This window comes from Vombatus ursinus, unplaced genomic scaffold, assembly GCF_900497805.2.
Source record: "Vombatus ursinus unplaced genomic scaffold, bare-nosed wombat genome assembly UNPS02009573.1, whole genome shotgun sequence".
NCBI classification, from domain to species: Eukaryota; Metazoa; Chordata; class Mammalia; order Diprotodontia; family Vombatidae; genus Vombatus; species Vombatus ursinus.
This window is the reverse complement of record NW_020949351.1, coordinates 25945372-25965588: the sequence shown is the minus strand read 5'-3', so window position 1 is coordinate 25965588 and position 20217 is coordinate 25945372. Positions and strand designations below refer to the sequence as shown.

General features: G+C 40.2%; 1 protein-coding gene across 2 annotated transcripts in view; it reads right to left on the bottom strand.

Moving 5' to 3' along the window:
- Positions 1 to 17765, bottom strand: part of NFATC1 (nuclear factor of activated T cells 1) — a 201498-nt gene extending 183733 nt beyond the window's left edge. For both annotated transcript variants that reach the window (XM_027852466.1, XM_027852467.1), the window contains exon 1: positions 16985 to 17765. In XM_027852466.1, coding sequence (XP_027708267.1) covers positions 16985 to 17075 — 91 coding nt within the window. In that variant the 5' untranslated portion in view covers positions 17076 to 17765. The remainder of the gene's footprint in view (positions 1 to 16984) is intronic.
- Positions 17766 to 20217: the final 2452 nt, after the last annotated feature.

The following is a 20217-nucleotide window of genomic DNA, read 5'->3' as shown; positions in this document are numbered from 1 at the left end:
TTCTCCATCTTTTCCACCCCTTCTAGTATTTTTTTTTACTCTTGAACATATAATCACTACTGCAGGTGTCTCCCACATGTGCTAAATCTATCTGTGGGTTTCTTTAGGTTTCTGTAATAATAATTAACACTGTCACCACAGCCTGAGATCATGTATTTTCTATCCAGCCTCTGAGGGGTTCCCTATGGCATAAGATGATTTCTCTCCCTAGTCTCCAGACTCTCCATATTAGAACCTTGGTCATAAATGAAGATTAAACAAAGGTTCCCTACATCTGGTTTATCTATAGGCCCTATGTAGCCAAACCATACTCTTCTGTCTGCACAGTGCCTTATTTTACCAACTTCAAGAGTCTCTGATTTCATTAGTGTGGGTACTCAAAACCTTTTCACAATTTAGTAGATGGGCCTTCATAACTTACTTCAGCTGAAATAATTCATCGTCTAATGGCCAAATTTCTGGTAATACATCCCTTCTACATCTCAGTCAAAGAGGCCTATTTGCTTTTCCCAAACTTCTGCCTCCACACCTTTGCACAGACTGCCCCATGCCTGAAATGCACCCCCTCTCCTTAGCTTCCTTCAAGGCTCAGTTCATGTACCAACTCCTACAGGAAAGCTTCCCTGATCCTCCTAGTTATCAGTGCTCTCTCCTTCCTTACTTTATCTTCCATTTAGTCATTAGTTATATATGTTATATCCCTCCAGTAGAACATTTTCAAGTTCCTTATGGAACAGTTTCTCTTATCTTTGTTATCACCAGCACCTAGCTTAGGACCTTAGTCATACACAGCAGATGTTTATTAAATGCTTGCTGAATTCACTTCAATTTAATTCAATCCAACTCTTAATGCACTAGTACTCAAAGACTTTTCAGTTTGGTAGGACCTTTGAGACTCACTCTCTGGTCAAAGCCTTTGACACCCACAGAGGGTCTTTGTTATTGTTGTTGTTGTTATTCAGTTGTGTCAGATTCTTCATGACCCCATTTGGGGTTTTCTTGGCAAAGATACTGTGGTGATTCAGCATTTCCTTCTCCAGCTCATTTTACAGATGAGGAAACTGAAGCAAACAGGGGTAAGTGACTTGCCCAGGATTACATGGCTGAGAAGTGTCTGAGAACAGATTTGAACTCATGAAATGGAATCTTCCTGACTTTAAGTCAGGCACTCTATCCACTGCACTGCTAACTGCCCTATGGAGGGAGGTCTCACCCAACTCTTAATGAGGATTCCAAATAGGACTTAGTTAAGGACAGTACCTGAAACAAAAGATAAATGCTCTGTATTTTCCTTTTTTCTACCCTGTGAGTACCTGTATTTTTAAGCCTCAGAAGAAGCAAGCTGGGAATGTTTGTCTCTGGAATGCCAATGACCACTGAATTCCAGTTTTTCCCTACAGCTTCCTGGATACCTTTAAACATTCTCCTGCTAGACAGCCAAGACTTGCAATATGGGGGAAGATTTGCCTCCTCTGGTGTTTATTTCCAAAGGAAAGCTGGCTGATCCTTGTCTGGACTAACTGCTTTCACTTTGTCCTGTGTAGAAATGTTTCCAGCCCAAAGTACCACATGCTTCCCCCTTCATATTTTGGTATTACAGCTGGCCACTGACATCTCCCATAAAGACCTGAGAACTGCAGTAATAGCAGCAACCCTTCAAACAAGGGTGATCTCCTAGCAACGTACTAGGTTAAAAGGCCCCCAATTCCCACTCCACCTCTTTCTTTTTATTATGTTGCACTGAAGTGCCCAGACTCCACTCAAGCCTCCCACTGAAATCTAGTGGGGTTTAAGGGCAGGCCTGCTGTGGTTACTCATTCTTCTCTGTAACCCTTCTATGTGTAGCATCCCAAGAATCCAACATAAAACAAAGGATGAATTTTCTTTTTACACAAAAGTGACAACTTCAAAAGAACAAAAAACAACGGGCATGAGGTGTTCAGGAAACATTAAATATTGTGTTAAATATTAAATACTGCCTATTTTCCCCTGAATCCCTCCTTTGGAAGCTAAATGTATCCCATTGTTTCTGTGCTGAGCCTGAAATGAGTATCCTGAGCTGTTTAACCTAAGAAATTACCAGATGATATTTCCTTTAGGTTTTCTGTGACACAAAGCTGGCTTCACTGTGAATGATAAAGTGACAGGTTACTAGGCTTTGCTTCCTAACATTTAAAGCCTTAGCCACTATATTAGGGACAGCTGTTAGACACTGATTACAATGTTACTCCACTGTGTATTATTTATTGATTCTTCCAGCAAGCATTTACTGAGCACTGGTAAAGTAACAGGCACTTTTGGCACAGTAGATAGAGTACTGAGCTTGGACTCAGGAAGACTGTTCAAATCCAGCCTCAGACACCTACTTAGCTAGGTTACCCTGAGCAAGTCACTTAACCCTGTTTGCCTTAGTTCCTCATCTGTAAAATGAGCTGGAGAAGGAAATGGCAAACCACTCCAGTATCTTTGCCAAGAAAACCCCAAATGTGGTCACAAAGAGCGGAACATTACTCAAACAATTCAACAACAACTTTCTAGGCACTGGTGGTCTGAAGACAAAAATGAAATAGACTTTCCCCTTGAGAAGCTTACATTCTACTGGGAGGAGAGCAACACATACATAGGTGGAAATGTGGAAACAGTAGAAAATGCAGTTTTGAATCGGAGCATGTGGGTCCTGATTCCTTTGAATTGGGCTTTTGAATTAGAGAACCTAGGATCAAATCCTGTGTCTGTTACTACCTGTGTGAATTTGGGCAAGTCACAATCTCCTGGCCTCAGCTGTTTTATCTGTAAAATGACAGGGGTTCCAAGAGTTTACTAAACACAAAGCACTGGGAATTGGTCAATTCTAGCTCTGAATCTATGATTCTAAATGCAAAGTAATTTTGATGTTGGGGGAGAGCGCTAGCACCTGGAAGGAGATTAAGATAGGCCTTTTAGAAAGAGGTGGCACTTGAGTCCTTGAGGAAGCTAGGGCTTCTAGGAAGTAGAGGTGAGGAAATAGTTTATTCTGGGCATAGGGCACACAACCTGTGCAAAATCATGGAGACTGGAGATGGAATGCCACTTAAGGGGAACAGTAAATAGACCAATTTGGCTAGAAGAGGGCATAATGGGAAATAATATGCAGTAAGCCTGGAAAGACAGGTCAATCAATCAATAAACACTTATTAAGTGCCTGCTATGTGCCAGGAACTGTGCTAAGTGCCAGAGACAGAAAAAGAGGCAAAAGATAGCCCCTGCCTTCAAGGAGCTTACAATTTAATGGGAGACACAACATGCAAAGAAATATATGCTATATACAGGATAAATAGAAAGTAATGAATAGAGGGAAGGCACTGGGATTAAGAGAGTTCGGGAAAGTTTCTAGTCGAATGTGGGATTTTAGTTGGAATTGAAAGAAAGCCAGCCAGGGAAGTCAGTAGTCCAGTCAGAGGAAGGAAAGGTTGGGTCCAACTTGTGAAGGACTTTAAATACCCAACAGAGGGACTTTGTATTTTATCCAGAGACAAATCTAGAAACTACCCTATTGAGCTAGGATATCAGTCTTCAGCAATATACCTTAATCTGCCTTGTTTACGCAAGATATAGAGTGATGGTAGTAAACCATTAGTATGTTCAACAGCTGGTGAGGCAAAAGTGATTTGCTATTTCATAAGGGGCAGGAAATAAAGTGAAGAATCTAGAACTGAAAAGGGCATTTTTGATCAACAAACACCTACTTACAGAACTTGGCTGCTCGGCCTGACTACTGGGCCTGGGCAATTCAAAGTTTCAGGATTTGGGGGGGAGGGAACTAGTAAGACAAGTCACTGAAGAGTGACAAGGTGTTCCTGCCCTCAAGAACATTTCGGCAGTCTCTTGTGGACACAGAGGCATGTGATTAAACAAGGTAAGGGAAGAGAAGAGTGGAGGAAGCAAAGACTCCTTCCACCATATGTAAAGCAACCCAATCTCCCCACCACCTCGCCTTCCCCATCCAAGCCACCCCAGTTTCTATCTTCTTCCACCTTCCCCCAACTACAGACTAATGAGCTGTGCACCCATCTATTGTCACACTAGCCAGTGATTACACTAACACTAAGAAAGATAAGAGTAAGCACACCAGGGGCAAGCAGAGGGCAATTTTAGTAGGCTTTAGGAGCTAAAAAAATTCTGGTACTAAAAGCACCTTAGCAAAATTTTAAATCACTAAGAAGAAGAAGAAAATGCCTTTGTGAAAAATACATGCAGCCTTAGGTTTTTCTAAGTTAAACAAATTACAAAATAAAAGGCTTTAATGCCTCAACTTAATTATAAACACTCAACCAAATTGCCCTTTGTGGGCTATGTGATGATAAAGTCATTATTCTCTTTCCCAGAACAATAACAATAAACAAGTTCGAGTTCTCCAACTTCCCCACTGAGTCTGAGCCTTTCCAATGTAGAATGTTTGTTAGCTTCCCTCCCAAGGGATAAACACCCAAGGCAATGACCCTCGCTAGTCTAGCATGCTGAGATCCAGAAGAGCTTAGTTAATTATGATGTCTGTTGTTCCCAACCTAACTCAATCCTCTATGATACTGATTGTCTCTGCAGCGACCCCTCTGCACTTCCTCAAGTTCCGCTCTCTGTTGCCTTTCACTCTTCCTGATAGGTTCTACCCAATTTGGTTTTATTAGCCACCTAAATTCAAATTTTAATTATTTAGCTATGATATTTACACAGAATGAAAACATTTTCAGAAACTTTCTTAGCAACTCTGGGATGTTCAAGCTGATTTATATCATGTCAGGCACAAATGTGCTCAACACCTATTAAAGTCACTTTCTACTAGATGCCTTAGGAGACTGGCTATTTGCCAAGAAGAGTTCATTAAATTACACTATAGATTGCTACAAAAGAAATGGAACTATTTTAAGCAAACACCAAGTAGACAGGAAAAAAGTCACTTCAATATAACTGACTATAATAATTTTTAATTAATATGGCACAAATACCAACTAACATCAGGGTATATATAATGTATATTGCCTTTCTCTAATAGTACACTAATTTTCAAAACATTACTCCTACATGACACAGTTCGTGAATACATCCAGTTACTCGAAATTTTTTTTGTTTCATACTCTGTAACATTTTTTCCACAAATCCAGAAGTTAAATTATAAGCAACTGTAAAAAATATGTAAATCAATTCCTTTCTTTAAGAAAAACAAAACTTATGTTTAAACAAACATCTTTACAGTAACTAAGTCTACATTCCCACACACCTGATCTGAACATATGTATTATAAACAAAATCTAAGAAATAGTAAAATGGAATGTGCATAGATTTTTAATAAGTCTATTTGTTCTCAAAGTGCAGTATCACAGCATGACTAGTGCCCAACATCAATCTGATTTTCTTTTAAAACTATACAAAGTCCAGTATTAAAAGTCATATTCACCACCTCCTACCAGTGTATCACATCTACAAGATGGTAGCAAGAAACACAAATTGCACTATATCAATGGTCTTCCTTCAACTCTCAAATCATCATTGAGTGTTTTTTATTATTTTGAGGAACTTACCCATTAGGATTTGCACTCTGCTAAACTGCAGCATGCGTGCTAGAAATAGACTTGGGGAAAGTCTGATAGCCAAATTCTGCCCTCAGAATTGCATGTACATGCCGCTCTCCTGACAGGGCAATGAAGGTAGGAGATACAGCCAAAAGAAGGAATGTGGCCTTTGACAAACTGAAAATAAAACTGAAGAACTGCATAAGATAGGCCAAGAATGGTGCAGTTGAAACACTGGCTGGTGAATATGTGCATGGAAATTCATAAGATGCATTACATAAGAGATTTTTGCATGTCGACCAAATTGATATGATAGACAGCAACAGCCCTAGAGGTGTAGTTTTGGAGAGATAGCACAACAATCTGCCAGCAAAGAAGGATTTGCAAAGACAGATCTAATGGTCCCATTGAAGCAATAAATAAATAATGTTTGAAAGGTTTTAAGTATCTTTGACAAATAATTAGTTAAAGAGATAAATTAGAGTTAAAGACCTTTAAAAGTTCATAACATGGCCTGGTAGCCTACACTTCGTACAGGCATCACTTACCAGGGCAGGCTACTGAAATGTTCTCTCAAACAATAATACATTTTATGTAACTCTGCCCCCCCAATCACTCTTATTTAATATTTTATTTTCATGGAAGTTTTTAAAAAGTTATTCATTATTTATTGTATCTGAAAACTAAGAGTAAATTCAAAGGAATAAAATAGTTATTATAATATCTTCACCCTTAACTAAAGATAATTGGAGATTTTTTTCCTCTTCCCCACCCCCCATTCCAAAAAAAAAAGATATTGTGATTTCAATAAAAAGATATTCTTTGAAGAGTACCTACTGTTAATTTAATGTTCTTCTTAGTACTTATAGACTATATTTTACTCTCTTTTCTGTAGTGAATAGTAAGGACTAGAACCCCGTGGGCAAAAGAATGCCACTCCCAAGACCTGATTCCTCATTATGAGGTTGCCACCTACTCACTCATGTATCCAGCTGCACAGTACAATTCTTCCATTTGTGTGGGGGGGGGGTCTAATATTAATATATGATCACCGTGCTCTTTTTTATTTTAAAGCAACATTCAAATTCTCAACAATCATCTTGTGGCACAAGGTATTTTCTTTCTACACACAAAACATTAAGAAGCCATGAGAAATGATTTTTTTTTCAAATTTTAGAAAATGTCATTGCTATCTGTGGAGAGACTCCAGACCACTACCCAGAAAGCCTGACAGTTTCCTGTCAAGTTGCCATGGTGACAATACTGTGGCAACATTGAGCAAGGCCGAAATAACTTGGAGAACAAGGGCATGCAGCCATGATGCCACTGCCACACCCCTTAAACAGCTGATGGGAAAATCAACTATTGAATTACAGATGAAGGGGAGAAGGATTTCCCTGCTCTTAAGTGGAAAGGGAAGACCATTCCCTCCCCTCCCGCAGGAGAGTGGATCTGAAAATCAGCATCAGCTGCACACCAGCTGTTTAAAGAGTGGAAAGGGGATGATGTGTGGATAGAACCAATGCACCAATGTTGGTGGTGGAATTCATTCATTCAGTTATTCATTCCAACAGTCAACAAATAGTTCTTGAGTACCTATTATGTTGTTAGTCCTGTGCTAGTCATTATGTGAGACACAAAACATGTAAGTCAGGGTACTCCACTGAACTCAAGAGTCACAGGTCCTGAGTTCAACATCCCATCTCTGCCACTTACTATCTGTATGACCTTGGGCAAGTCATTTAATCTCTCCCTGGGCTTCTTAGCTTCTATTTCCTCATCTGTAAAATGAGAGGCTTGGACTGAGTAACTATTAAAGTCCTTTTGAGCTCTATGAGTCCATGACTTGCCTTCAAGAAGCTCATAAACTGGAAAGGACACATCATATTACATAGAAGTAACAATAAGGGGCATCTAGGTGGTGCAGTGGATACAGTGGTAGGCCTGAAGTCATCTTCCTGAGTTCAAATCTGGCCTCAGACACTTGCTAGCTGGGTGGCCCTGGGCAAGTCAACTAACCCTGTCTGCCTCAGTTTCCTCATCTGTAAAATGAGCTGGAGAAGGAAACGGCAAACCACTCCAGTATCTTTGCCAAGAAAATCTCAAATGTGGTCAGAGAAGAGTCGGATACAACAGAACAGCAATAAAAGGCAATCTATAATTGAATACTGAATGAGGAGTACAGAAAATAATAAAAACAGTTCAGTAATGCTGGGAAGCAAGCAAGGATTACACAATTTTGCAGTCCTCAACTTGCCAATATGCATATATTGAGTACATATCCTTGCTCTCCCGTATTTTTCCAGTATCAACTTGTGCTTCACCGTTAGTGACTGTTAGTGACCTATTATTGATTCAGTTAGAATGGACCACAATGTCCCTACTTCGGAAAGACTGGGCTAACAGGGAGGAGGCAACAGTTGTACTTTTCAGTCTGGCCTGACCAGCTGCTCTTTTCTAGGTACAATTCTTGGTAGCTGATTATTTAAATCATCTCAAGCACTGTCTTGGCCTCTCAGCCTTAGCCTAGCACACTATGAGCTGCAGGATTTAATACAGTAGTCAAGAAGGAAAAGAGAATTTGTCATATTCCCCAGCAACTTTACTAAGCTACCAAAATAAGGAAACAAAAGATAACTCAGGGTCTTCTGTGAAAAGTTTGAAGCCTAGTTCCCTGTTGCGAGATAATCTACCCCCTCTCTTCTTTACATATGGAAGGCCTACCCAGGCTCCAAGGCTCAGCTCAAATCCTAGGTATGGTTTCTGGGAAGCTGAGGTGATCTTTGGCAATCCTAATTGGGCCTTTAATGATTATTCAATTTATTCCTCATTCATTGGATATAATATTCCGCTGCTTGATTTCAGCAGATGGCGCGATTTAATGGAAGTCAGTCAAATCAACAAGTGTTTATTGAACACCTATACTATGTGCCAGACACAGTGCTAAGTGCTGGAAAGCCCCCTTATCTTGGCATCAGGAGATATCTCAGTTTGGATCCAAATGACCTATATCAGTATATTAATCAAGTCACTTAAACTCACTGAGACTCAATTTCTTCACCATGAAGTTGGAACAGTGAGCCTGACAACACCAACCCACAAGTATGTTAGGAACAAAGTGTTTTGTTAACCTCAAAGTGCTATATGAAAGTGAGTTATTATTAAAAGAAAGGACCTGGGAAACCAACTAAGTCCCACTGTACCCCAACTTTGCAAAGGAGGAAACGAAGGAATTTGCCACCTCTTATTTATCAATTACCCTTTCCCACATATGTGTCCTTTCTCCCCAAAGAGGCTATAAATCTCTTGAGGACAGGAGTTGTATTTCTGGGACCTACTGAAATACCCTATTCACAGTAAGTATTCAAACACTCCAGACTGGAGCAACTTCTAGGATAATAATAATAATAATAGCTAAATTTTATATGGTTTGCAAAGCACTTTACAAATATTATCTCATTTGAACCTCACAATTCTTTGAGGTAGGTGCTACTATCATCTCTATTTTTACAGATGATGAAACTGAGGCTGAGTTTAAATGACTTGCCCTAAATCATAAAGCTAATAAGTATCTAAGAACAGGTTTGAATTTAGGTCTTCCTGACTCCAGGTCCAATGTGCCACCTAGCTGCTGTTGATATATCTAGACAGTATAATAACAGTATTATAAATATTATTTAATATTTAATTCTTTATTTAATGGTATTAATTATTTAATATATAAATAATGTTATTATTACATAAAGTAGACTTTTTCTATTACTTCGGAATAACCTAAAGAATCTGGCTACCTAATGTTCACCACTAGAAGGTTGATTTTTCAACTACATTGTCTAAACACCTGGTGGTCTTGCATAGAACCTTTATTAAATAACCTATCTTGAATTTTGCCCATTCTCTCCATTCACAGGAACACCAGCCTAATTCCAAGCCCTTAGCACTCCTCCTAAGAACCAATCAGATAACCTCCTAATTGGTTTTCTCCTTCAAGTCTCCTCACTCTAGTCCATCCTCCACGTAGCAGCCAAATGTCTCATTTCACTCCCCTGCTACATGGCTCCCCAGTTCCTCTAGGATAAAATAAAAACTCCCTTGTTTGGCATTTAAAATCCTTTATACTCTGACTCTTGCCTACCTTTCTATACTGATTTCACATTACTCCAGCTCATGCAATCTGTGTTCCTACCAATCTCACCTCTGTATCTTCTCAAGGAATTCTATTCTTAATCTTCACTTATAAACCCTAGCTCCCCTCATGCCTCAGAATAGTCACTGTCTCTTAAGTCAAGCCTTTCCTGATCATCTTCCCCAAAAATTTGCTTTGTTTTTTTCCTTGTATACTTTATACTTAGCTGTATACATGTTTTATACCAGTTGTCAAACATTAGGCCTGCAGATGCTCGAGGCTTACAATACTACCAAATGCTGCTCAAACTACAGTAAAATGTAACTGATAAATATTAAACAAAATAAATGAAAATACAATAGAATACAGAAAATGTTAATATGTAGTTTTCTAAGTCAATATGCAACCTAGAAGATTCCTTATGTATGGTTTAGTGACTTTATTTCTATTTGAGTTTGACATCACTTTTGCATACCACCATCACCAATCTAGTAGAACACAAACTACTTCAGGGTGGGGGTAGAAAATACCATCTCCAAAGCTTCTGCTTGGATATCTTGTTAGCAAGTAGGCTACAGCATACCTTTGAGTTACATTTTAGTCTTAGAAGGGAAGAGGTTAAAAATATTCATAGTGTAGAGAAGTGGAGTAGAGGAATATTGGGGAATAAGGGTGGGTAGTTGTGGTTGTGTCAAAGTCATCACTTCCTAATGCTATATCACTTGATGCTAAATCTACAAAATGGTGGCAAGAAATACAAAATACATAACACCACTGACCTGTCTTCAACTCTCAAACAGATCATTGAGTGCCTTTTATTATCTTGAAAAACTTAACTGTTGGGATAATCTTTGTGCTAAACTATAACAATACAATGCTAAAAATAGACCTGGGAAAAGTCTAATTGCCAAATTCTGCTCTCAAAATTGCAGTGGCATTTTGCCCCCTAACTAGCTTTCCACAGGATGATGGAAGTAATAGATATTGCTACAGGAAGAATGTGGCCTTTGACAAACTGAAAAATAAAACTGAAACTGAAGAACTACGTAAGATAGGCCCAAAAACTTGTAGTTGAAATACAGTCTATTGATTGGCTCCTCAAGGAGGGAAGGATGAGACTTATTTTCATACCTTCCCATTGGCTGATTACACTCTCCCAGGATCAGGCAATAGCTGGTTAGGATCAGGCTATATTCCCCCCCCAGGAAGCACTGATCCCCACTTTGGAGACCACCATTTTACAGCTGTTATCTAGTTCTCTTGACATTCTTCTGTCCACACTCTAGCTTTTCTATGTCTTTCCTAAAATGTGGTGACCAGAACTGAATACAGTACTACAAACAACATTTGACCAAGACATATAGTAGAACAATTACCAACCTTGTTCTGGACACTATGTCTCTATTGAAGAAGTCTAGGGTATAATTATGATGCAATAGGAAAAAAAAACACTGGTTTTGGAATAATAATAATTATTATAACCATCCTTTCAAGTTTGCAAAGCACTTACATATATTATCTCCTTTGGTCCTCAGAACAACGCAGTGAGGTAGATGCTATTATTATCTCCATTTTACAAATGACAAAACTGAGGATGAAGAAGTTAAATGACTTGCCCAGAGTCACACCGCTAGTATGTTTGCAAGGCAGGATTTGAACTCAGGTCTTCCTGACTTTTGAGTCCAATAGTCTATCCACAGTACCACCTGGCATAAACTAAAAGCCTGGCTCAAGCACTTATTATCTGGTGGCCTCAGGCAATGAACTGAATGTCTCTAGGCCCCTCTTCCCTCAACTACAAAATGAAGGGTCTAGACTAGATGAAATTTAAAGAGGCTTTCACCACTAATTCTGTTATTCTAATACTCATATTGAGCTGACAATCCCTGAAACCTCCTGACCTTTTTCACTGGAATTGTCTAGCCACACACCCCTGGTAATTCAAAACTTATTAAGTTGTTTTTCTTTTTTAACTCAAGAATAAGAATTTACATTTGTATCTATTAAATTTCATCTCATTCTATCCTTTGAGATCTTTTCTGGACCTAACTCTGTCATACACCATGTTAGCTACCTTGTGACTTCAAATCCCACCTCATACACTTGCATGTATTACACTGGACAAGTCACTTAACAGCTGTCAGCCTCAGTTTCCTCATCTGTAAAATGAAAAGGTTCACCTCTAAAATGCCTTCCAACTCTAAATTTATAATCCTATGATCCCTCCAAGCCTCATCCCATTAGTAGATTTGAAAAGCATGGCACCTACACCTTTATCTAACATAATAATAAAAATGTTGATCATCATGGATAAAAGAATAGTTCCCAGGAAACAAATCCCATTAAAGACCAAATCTATACTGGATATGGAGTCCAGGTATAAAGGTTCTAGTCTTCATTCTGCCTGTAACCTTTTTGTTAACTGATTTCCTATGTGTAATATATGAGAGACTAAAAGATTCCTGATTCTTTCCAAGAAAAGTGCCTTATTTTTCTAGATTAACTAGGCTAATGGAAAGGATTAAATAAGAGAGAAGGTTGTTTAAACTAAACCATTTCTTCTCAATATGTCATCTTTATAGAAAGATCTATTTAATTTATAGGTTAAAAAAGAGGCCCAACCAAAGCAGCATACTGTATTACAAAATAGCTTATATTTCTTTTACAAGATTATAAAATACTTTAAACACATTATCTGATTTTATTGATTTTATCAATCAATAAACAAGCATTTATTAACCCTCTTCTAAATACCAGGCCCTGTGCTAAGTGCAAGAGATAGAAAGACAGAAGACAACTAGTCCCTGCCCTCAAGCTGCTTCTGCTCTAAGAGGGAGGTAGACAATGCATACATATAATTTTGAGAAGGGAGAACATGGACAGCTGAGGGTATCAGGAAAAGTTTCAGGTAGAAAGTTTGACTTGAGTATAGAAGGAACATAGAGATCCCAAGACAGAGAGGTAATGAGGAAAGACATTTCAGGCATGTGGGACAGCCCATACTAAGGCACAAGAATGGACATGGTGTGTGCAGAATGACAAAGTCAATATGGCTGAACCACAGAGTTCATGGAATGGAATAGTGTAAGAAAACTAGAAATGTAAGAAGGGGCCAGGTTGTGAAAAGATTTAGATGCCAAACAGAGAGTACAATAGGGAAATAGGAAGCCACCAGAGTTCATTGGGGAGGTAGGGGCACAGAAGGGAGAAGTAGTTAAAGGGGATGAAGGGAGCATGGTCAGACTTGAATTTTAGAAAAAAATTGAATTGGTGTCTGTGTGGAGGTCAGATTAGAATAAAGAGAAGACTGAGATAATGAAGAAGAAAATAGGCCACTATTGCAGTGGTCTGGACACATGAGGGCCTGAATAAGGATGGTGATTGTATGAGTAAAGAGGAGAGATGTGCAACAGATGTTGTAAAAATAGAAAACTACAAGATTTGGCAACCAACTGTCCGTGTAGGGTGAGGGAGAATGAAGATGACACCAAGTTTTTAAACCTAGGTGATCAGATGATCATGATTCCCTCAAATAAGGAAGTTTGGAAGAGTGGTGGGTTTGGGAGAAAAGGTACTGACTGAGTTTTACAGTGGAAAGATAAGGAGATACAGACAAGACATCTAATTTAAAATGTCCAGTAGGGCAATTCATGATGAGACCCTGGGAGACAGCTGCTGCCATTAGCTCCATTTTACAAATAAAGAAGAAAGAAGGCTCAGTGGATTTGGAGTCAGAAGGCATAGGCCCCAATTCCATTCTTAGCTACTTACCGCCTATGTGACCTTGGGCTAGTCACTTCAACTCTCTGGAGGCCAAGTGAGGGATGGACCTAGATGGTCTTTGAGGTTTCTTCCACTGCTAAATCCTATCATCTAATGAACACAGCCATGGTGGCTGAAGGCTTTAGCCAAGAGAGATGATAGGTGTTAACCTCAGAAATCTAGAGGGATAAGTAATTGAGTAGAAGCTATAATAACAGCATCAAAGTAGGGACAAATTAGACAACTCTGTTAAGTTACAGAACCTTGGAAACACATATATATTTACCCAACAGAGGGGATCACTCCTATTTAGTATCACTGAAGTTTTGAGGAAAATCATAACAGAAGAAAGTGTGTGTATGTGTGTGTGCACATTCATGCACGAGTGCATGCATAGTGTTACACTTGTGCATATTTTTAAACTAACAATAATACTACATGTGTATGGATAAGTACATTCTTCAAGTTTATCTAAGAGATTAAGTCAGAGATCAACAAATCAATTTAATTCAAACTACACATCACTTATAAAACCATCGTAAATGATTTTTTTCACTTAATTGACTATGAATAAATTATAAATGAATAAATTAGTTTTTTAAGTAGTAAAAAAATTGCAGGAAAATAAGATTGATTAGGCCTAGTGATCTAAAAGTCATAATATGGTTAGGAGAACAGTATAAAAGATGTCCCCAAAGTCTTAGGTAACCTTGTATGTTGTATGTCAAGGAAAAGACTCACCAAAAAAAAGTACTAATAAAAATAATAATAAAAAGTACTAATAAATATACATTTTTCACCAAAGTAAAGAAGTTAGAGATAGAACCAAAATTGGGGTATTTGAGGAGCTGTTAAAGATATCTGTTAATGAACTGAAAAATAGGCTTTATAGTGAAATGGAAAAATTTACTAATGAAACACATTTATTCAAAGACTAAGAGGATTAAAAGGAACCCCTGAAGGAACTTACAAAACCAGGCAAATGAGCCAGGTTAAGGGCAGCCTAAATTCAAAGCAAGTAAATGAAAACTACTTTCCAACAATAATTTATTGGACTCTTAGGAACCATCTAAGGAGCCTCCGATAACGCTTTCACGTTGTATTCTATCTCCTCCAGCCCCATTCTCCCTCCTACTGAGGTCTGGAGATCTGTGACCAGGAAGGAAGATGAAAACCAAACTAATCAGTACAGGAGTTCCCTGATGGAGTTGATAATGAGGAGCAGACAATATCTTACTAGCTGGAATAGTTAACAACAACAACAACAATAACAACAAAAGAACAAGATCTTGGACTTAAGAAAGAGGTAGAAGATGACATAGAAAATATTATACATCCATTATATTAAATTGAGAGTCTCTGCTTGCCAAGAATACCGCATTTAGTTTTCATCACTTCATTTCAAAAACTACAAGCAGAGAATCTCTTTTAAAAAGCCAACAAAAAGGGGCAGATGGAGGAAAAAGTTTAGGGGTGCTTCTTGTAGTTTGTTAAGAAGGCTAAGTAAAGAAGTGATTTAGGTAGACAAAGAGAAAACTGAATCACAGACTAGTTAGACTCTACTTTTTTATGTAGAGTAACATAGGAATACTTAATGAAGAGTCCATGAATTTCAAAATAAGCCGTGTTGATCTACATTATTAATTGGTCTAATTCACAAAAATCAGAGATAGATTCTCATAGAATCTCTGCTCTGGAAAATCATATTTTAGGTGTCATCCTTCATTTTGGTTGGTCCAAAGAGATGGGGCAGAAAAACATACCCTCAATTAATGGAATCAACAGGAAAGGATAAGATTCTGTAACTTAATTTACAACATTAAATCGTGTTGGCACACTTTGGAAGTGATTAAAAATGAGTGACAAGAAAGCTATGATGGCCTCTATAATTACTATGCAATTTGAATGAAACTAAGGAGGTTTCATTAGTATACTTCTATTCATTGTCAGCTTATGAGCTGAAGAGAAATGTGTGGAAAACCCTTCCCCATTGTAAAGGACCATGCAAGTGACCCAGTGCAGTCTGGGCCTTTTAAGCCTTCCCCAGTTCCCTCTGGCAGAGGCCACTGACCATCTGTTTCGGTGTGGCAATCTCCTTGTCTCTGTGGGTGACTTGTACATGTCTTTTTGAGTAAATAAAATAAAGACCAGTCTTACACTGTGGAAATATAATTTTTAAGGTATTATATACTGATTCTAGAGACATGATACAGATGATTCTGTTTCAAGACTGAAATTCTTAGTGAGGGTATAAATCCCAATTGCTTTGTTTATTTGTCAGAGGTCTCACAATGTATGGCTACTAAGATTTTTAAAACACTTTAAGTGTAAAGGTACAAAGACAACAGAGACCTAAACAAAATCTTCCCACCCATAACCCCTAATTGATCATTAAACTGAATTTATTGTCCATCATTCTGGTAGGCAGTCTCCTTGGCTCAAGAATCTGGGACATCTACTCTTTCCCAGGCCTCCAAGTCCCAAGAGATTGGGATTTTGTTGAGACTGTCTTCTCAAATCAGCAGTGGCCCAGAGGGGGGTATGGGGGGAAATTGGGGAAAGGCAGAGCCAGAAAGAAAGCTTGGCCCTTTGATGAACGAGATAAGAACTGAGACAGGCTCCCCCTGCAGCCAAGGGTGACAGGGGCGGATCCTAGAGGAGCCCCATGGGCAAGCCTATGCTTTCTCTCCCCCACCCCTTCCCCCATTAAGTACTAGGGATTTCTCCTTCGAATCCCATCACACTCCCAAGCCCAGAGAAGTGCAGGCCCTAGGAACAGCCTTCCATGCTCAGACAGGTGGGAAAAAAGGCAGAGAATAGCAGGAGAGGAAAAGGAAACCTCTAGTTCCATCACTTGCATGCAGCGGCAGCAGCGGCCGCCGCCAGCCCAGTCGCACGCACGAGTATCAATCAGCTCCGCAAATGTCAGAGCTTCAGAGAGCTCTTGCTCCTGTCCTGGGGCACTTTGCTAGCCAACCTGTGCTTATTTGCGACACGCCAGACCCTCCCGCTCCTCTGCTGCCTCCTGGAGCGCCTGTCACCAGAGGTTGATTTAATTTAAGGGAGGGGGGAGGAGGAGGTACACCCAAAAAGGGACTTCTCTGCGCCTGGTCCCTCGAACCAGGAAATGCAAAGGCTGTCTCATGCTCCCCGCAAACACCTATCCTGCAGTGACCCGCTGTCGTCTCTCCTGAACCTGAGCGTAACACCCCCCCCCAAACACACACACACACACACACACACACACACAGCTCTGCTTCAGCCTAGAGGCTGGGCCATAGCTGAGCCTAGAGCCAGGCCAGGCCAGACCTGGCAAGACCCAAACCACCCCTTCACGGTCCCCCCACCCATCCCCTCATTTACCCGCTCGCACCCTGCTCGCCAACGCTCCCTCTCTCCAGAAAAAAACAGTCCCTGTCTCAGTCCCCCAACCCCCAGTAAAGGAGGGTAACAAAACGCAGGAAAAAAGGGACAGGGTATCAGAAGATGAGGGGGTGGGGTGGGGTTGGGAAGAGTGAGAGATGACAGATGAGAGCCGCGCTTCACCCACCTTTGCCAGCCCCGGAGGTGCCCTCGTCGGCCTGGTTAAACTCGAAAAGGAAATCAAAGTCAAACTCCTGGTCTTCTTCCAGACCGGTCATGTCTGAATCTCTGGGGGAGAGAGACACCGCCTCCCCTTCTCTCTCCCGCCTCCCCCCCTACTCTCTTTCCCTAAAGTTTGTGGTGCTGTTGGGGGTTGTTTTTTGGGGGGGAGCATGAAAGGGAGGGGATCTTATTAGCTTCCTGTCCTCCTCTCTTGCGGAGCCGCCCGAAGACCCCAACTAGCCAAGTGCAGACGTCTCCTGTACGACCACGGGAGCAAAGGGGAAGAAGGTGGAGTTGGAGCAGAGGAAGAGGAATGGGGGAGCAACTTTCTTCTTGCCCCGGACTCGGTGACTGCCTGCCTCTCCCTTCCTAAACCGCCGGCTACTTCTAAGTCCCTGGGACACCTGTTGATCCACTGCTAGGAGAGGAGAGGGAGAGGGAGAGAAAGCCTTCGACTCCGCTCCACCGTCCACAGCGAGAAGGGTCGCTGGCCCAGGCGGGGTCAGGCTGGAGCAGCGAAGTTCCCCTGCGGGCCAGCCTCACCCTCTCTCTGCTCAGTCCTCTCTCTCTGGCTCTCCAACCCCCGCCTGTTCTTAGCAAAGTGGGTGTAATTCAATCGCTCGGGGCTGAAGGACCAGGTAGAGAGAGCTGAGCTCCGCTCCGCCGCTGCTACCGCCTCTGCTGCAGGCGTCCTGTTGGGCTGTAATGTGACTCTCACCCTGTACCGCTGTATCTCCCTCCCTTCTCTTCCCTCCCTCTCTCTCCCTCTGTTGATGTTTCCGGGTTTATATAAACAAGCTGCTCTGCAGTCCACCCGGCTTCCTAGTTTTAAAATAAACTCTCTACGTAACTTAAAGCAAAAGTCCTTTTATTTTTTTTCCCCTCGCTATCGTTTGACACGACTGGCCTCCCCCTTCCCCACCGTAAACAGTGAATAGCATGGTGAGGAGGGAGGCGATTGTGTGTGTGTGTGTGTGTGTGTGTATGTGTTCATCTCTCCTCTCCCCTCATGGTCTTTCCAAACTTCTTATTTCCAGATAACTATATGACTTCGAGTGAGTCCCTCTCCCCTCCACCTGCGCACACTCTTAAGCAAAACTGAAAAGAAGTTGTAAGACTACACGGATACACAACACACACACACACACACACACACACACACACACCCTTCATTCCTCAAGAGATAAACACGTGTCCTGAAACTTTAGGCTCTCTTTAGACCCGCTGTGACCCAAATTTCTATCATGTTCCCTTCATTCCTCTTTCACTTTGTTCCATTTTTCTAACTCTTTTAATCTAAAGACAGGGCTGATAAAACTGGTGGAAATCTCTGGACTAGTACCAGCACATGACTGATGCTTATTAACTACAAGTGGTGAAGCTTGGAGGATAGAAGGGACTGGTAGAGGAAGATGAGGCATATATTGTAAGTCATCATGACAAATAACACATATATCTCAGTTTCAAGTTGCAGAAGCAAACAATACCCTTCTCCCCTTGGCTAAGTTATTCTGATGCAGTCCAATGCCCTCCACAATAGTCTGAGCCATCATTTACTAGTGTGTAGACAATCGGAAAGAAAAAAAGGGAAAGGACAGTGATTTGCAATATTGAAAGAGCTTCTGGAGGCCAATAAGTGTCCAGGTTACAATCTACTTTGCTAACATTTAGTTTTGTTTCTAAACAAACTTAGGACAAAATGCACTTCGAAGTACTGAATTAGGCTGAGGAGATGATTCTGATGAGAATGATGATGAGGATAATAGCTGCAGTACCTCTCTGATGCCTAACTATAAAAACAAGAGAGATGTAAAAATGGATCAGTGTGTGTCTGTGTGAAAGTTGGTGTTCTGATAACTGAAGAGTTCTGTGTAGTTTCTATAAAATGAAGCTCCACAACAAAAGATGAAAAAACATAGAATTTTCCTACTCACCTTAAGACACCTAATCTAGGGCTACCAAAGTTCATTCTTTAAATCCAGGGCTTTAAAAAGTCACTAGTAAGGATTTTAATTCACCTTGTCTCCTTGGAGTAAGTTTACTTACATTTCCAACTAGCTCTGGAATCTACTACATGCAAATACTTTCAATGGCCCAAAAGCCAGGCCTAAACTGAACTTGTAGATTTTCCTGAGTTTAAGGCTAGGTTTCAAAGGAATATTTTTTCCAAGTAGTTATGGAAGATCCTTGCAACTCAGAATCATAAACTTAGGGAATACCATATTCCAGGCCCCATGGCTAAAAGAATGATCAGGAAGTGCCAGGAAAATTTAGCTTTTTTCCATAAGGATGGATTATGTATTTTTCTCTTTTTTCTTTTCATAATTAAGTACTGTATTGCTTACAAATTGTTTATTAAGCTTTACCCAAGGCTGGCACACATATGCCCTTGGTTTTGCTTCTGGCATTTTACTTACAGGCTGATGTTTAACTTGTGGTAACCATTGACTTGTATTAGCATTGTTCAGACCATTCCCTTTCTTTAAAAAAAAAAAAAGCAAGCAACCCATTCTTTCTTTTAGGTGATAACACCAAAGTTTAAAAGATTTTTCCTGTGTATGTGTGGGTCTTTGTGATGTATCCACTGGTGAGCAATTCCGTGAATTCTTTGTAGCATTTCTTTTTTTTTTCTTTTTGAATCTTTCTTTGCTCTCAGCTGCTATTCTAACTTTCAGGACTGAATCACCAGTGTATGTAAAGGCCTTGGCACCCAATTAAAACCACCATCTGGAATAGCAGGAGAATGAAAGATCACTGAGGTAAATTAATGGTGAGGAAGGAAGGTCTGAGAGACACAAAAGAAAGACCAGGGACAGTGGTAAGGGTATCATGTGCCACTCTAAAGACTAATAAAAATGGGTCTTACTTTTAACACTGGGGACTCATTGACCCTGCCATTTGGTGAGAGGCACAAAAAAAAAAAAAACACCCACACACACACACACAAAACCAGGATACTTCCCAGATGTTTTCCTTCAGTGATCCTCAACTGCTGATTTTCTCCAGTGATAAACTCCATTCTAGGCTGGCCTGGTATATTTTCTAATAAGAATCCCAAGTTAAGGAGGTGTGGTAGTGAGTTTGGTGGCTTTTTATTGTTGTTTGGGGCTCTTTTAAAAAATTTTTTTTGAATAGAGGGTTTGAATTCTTTTGAAAAATCCATTTTCATTTTTAATACCCCCCACCCCACACACACAC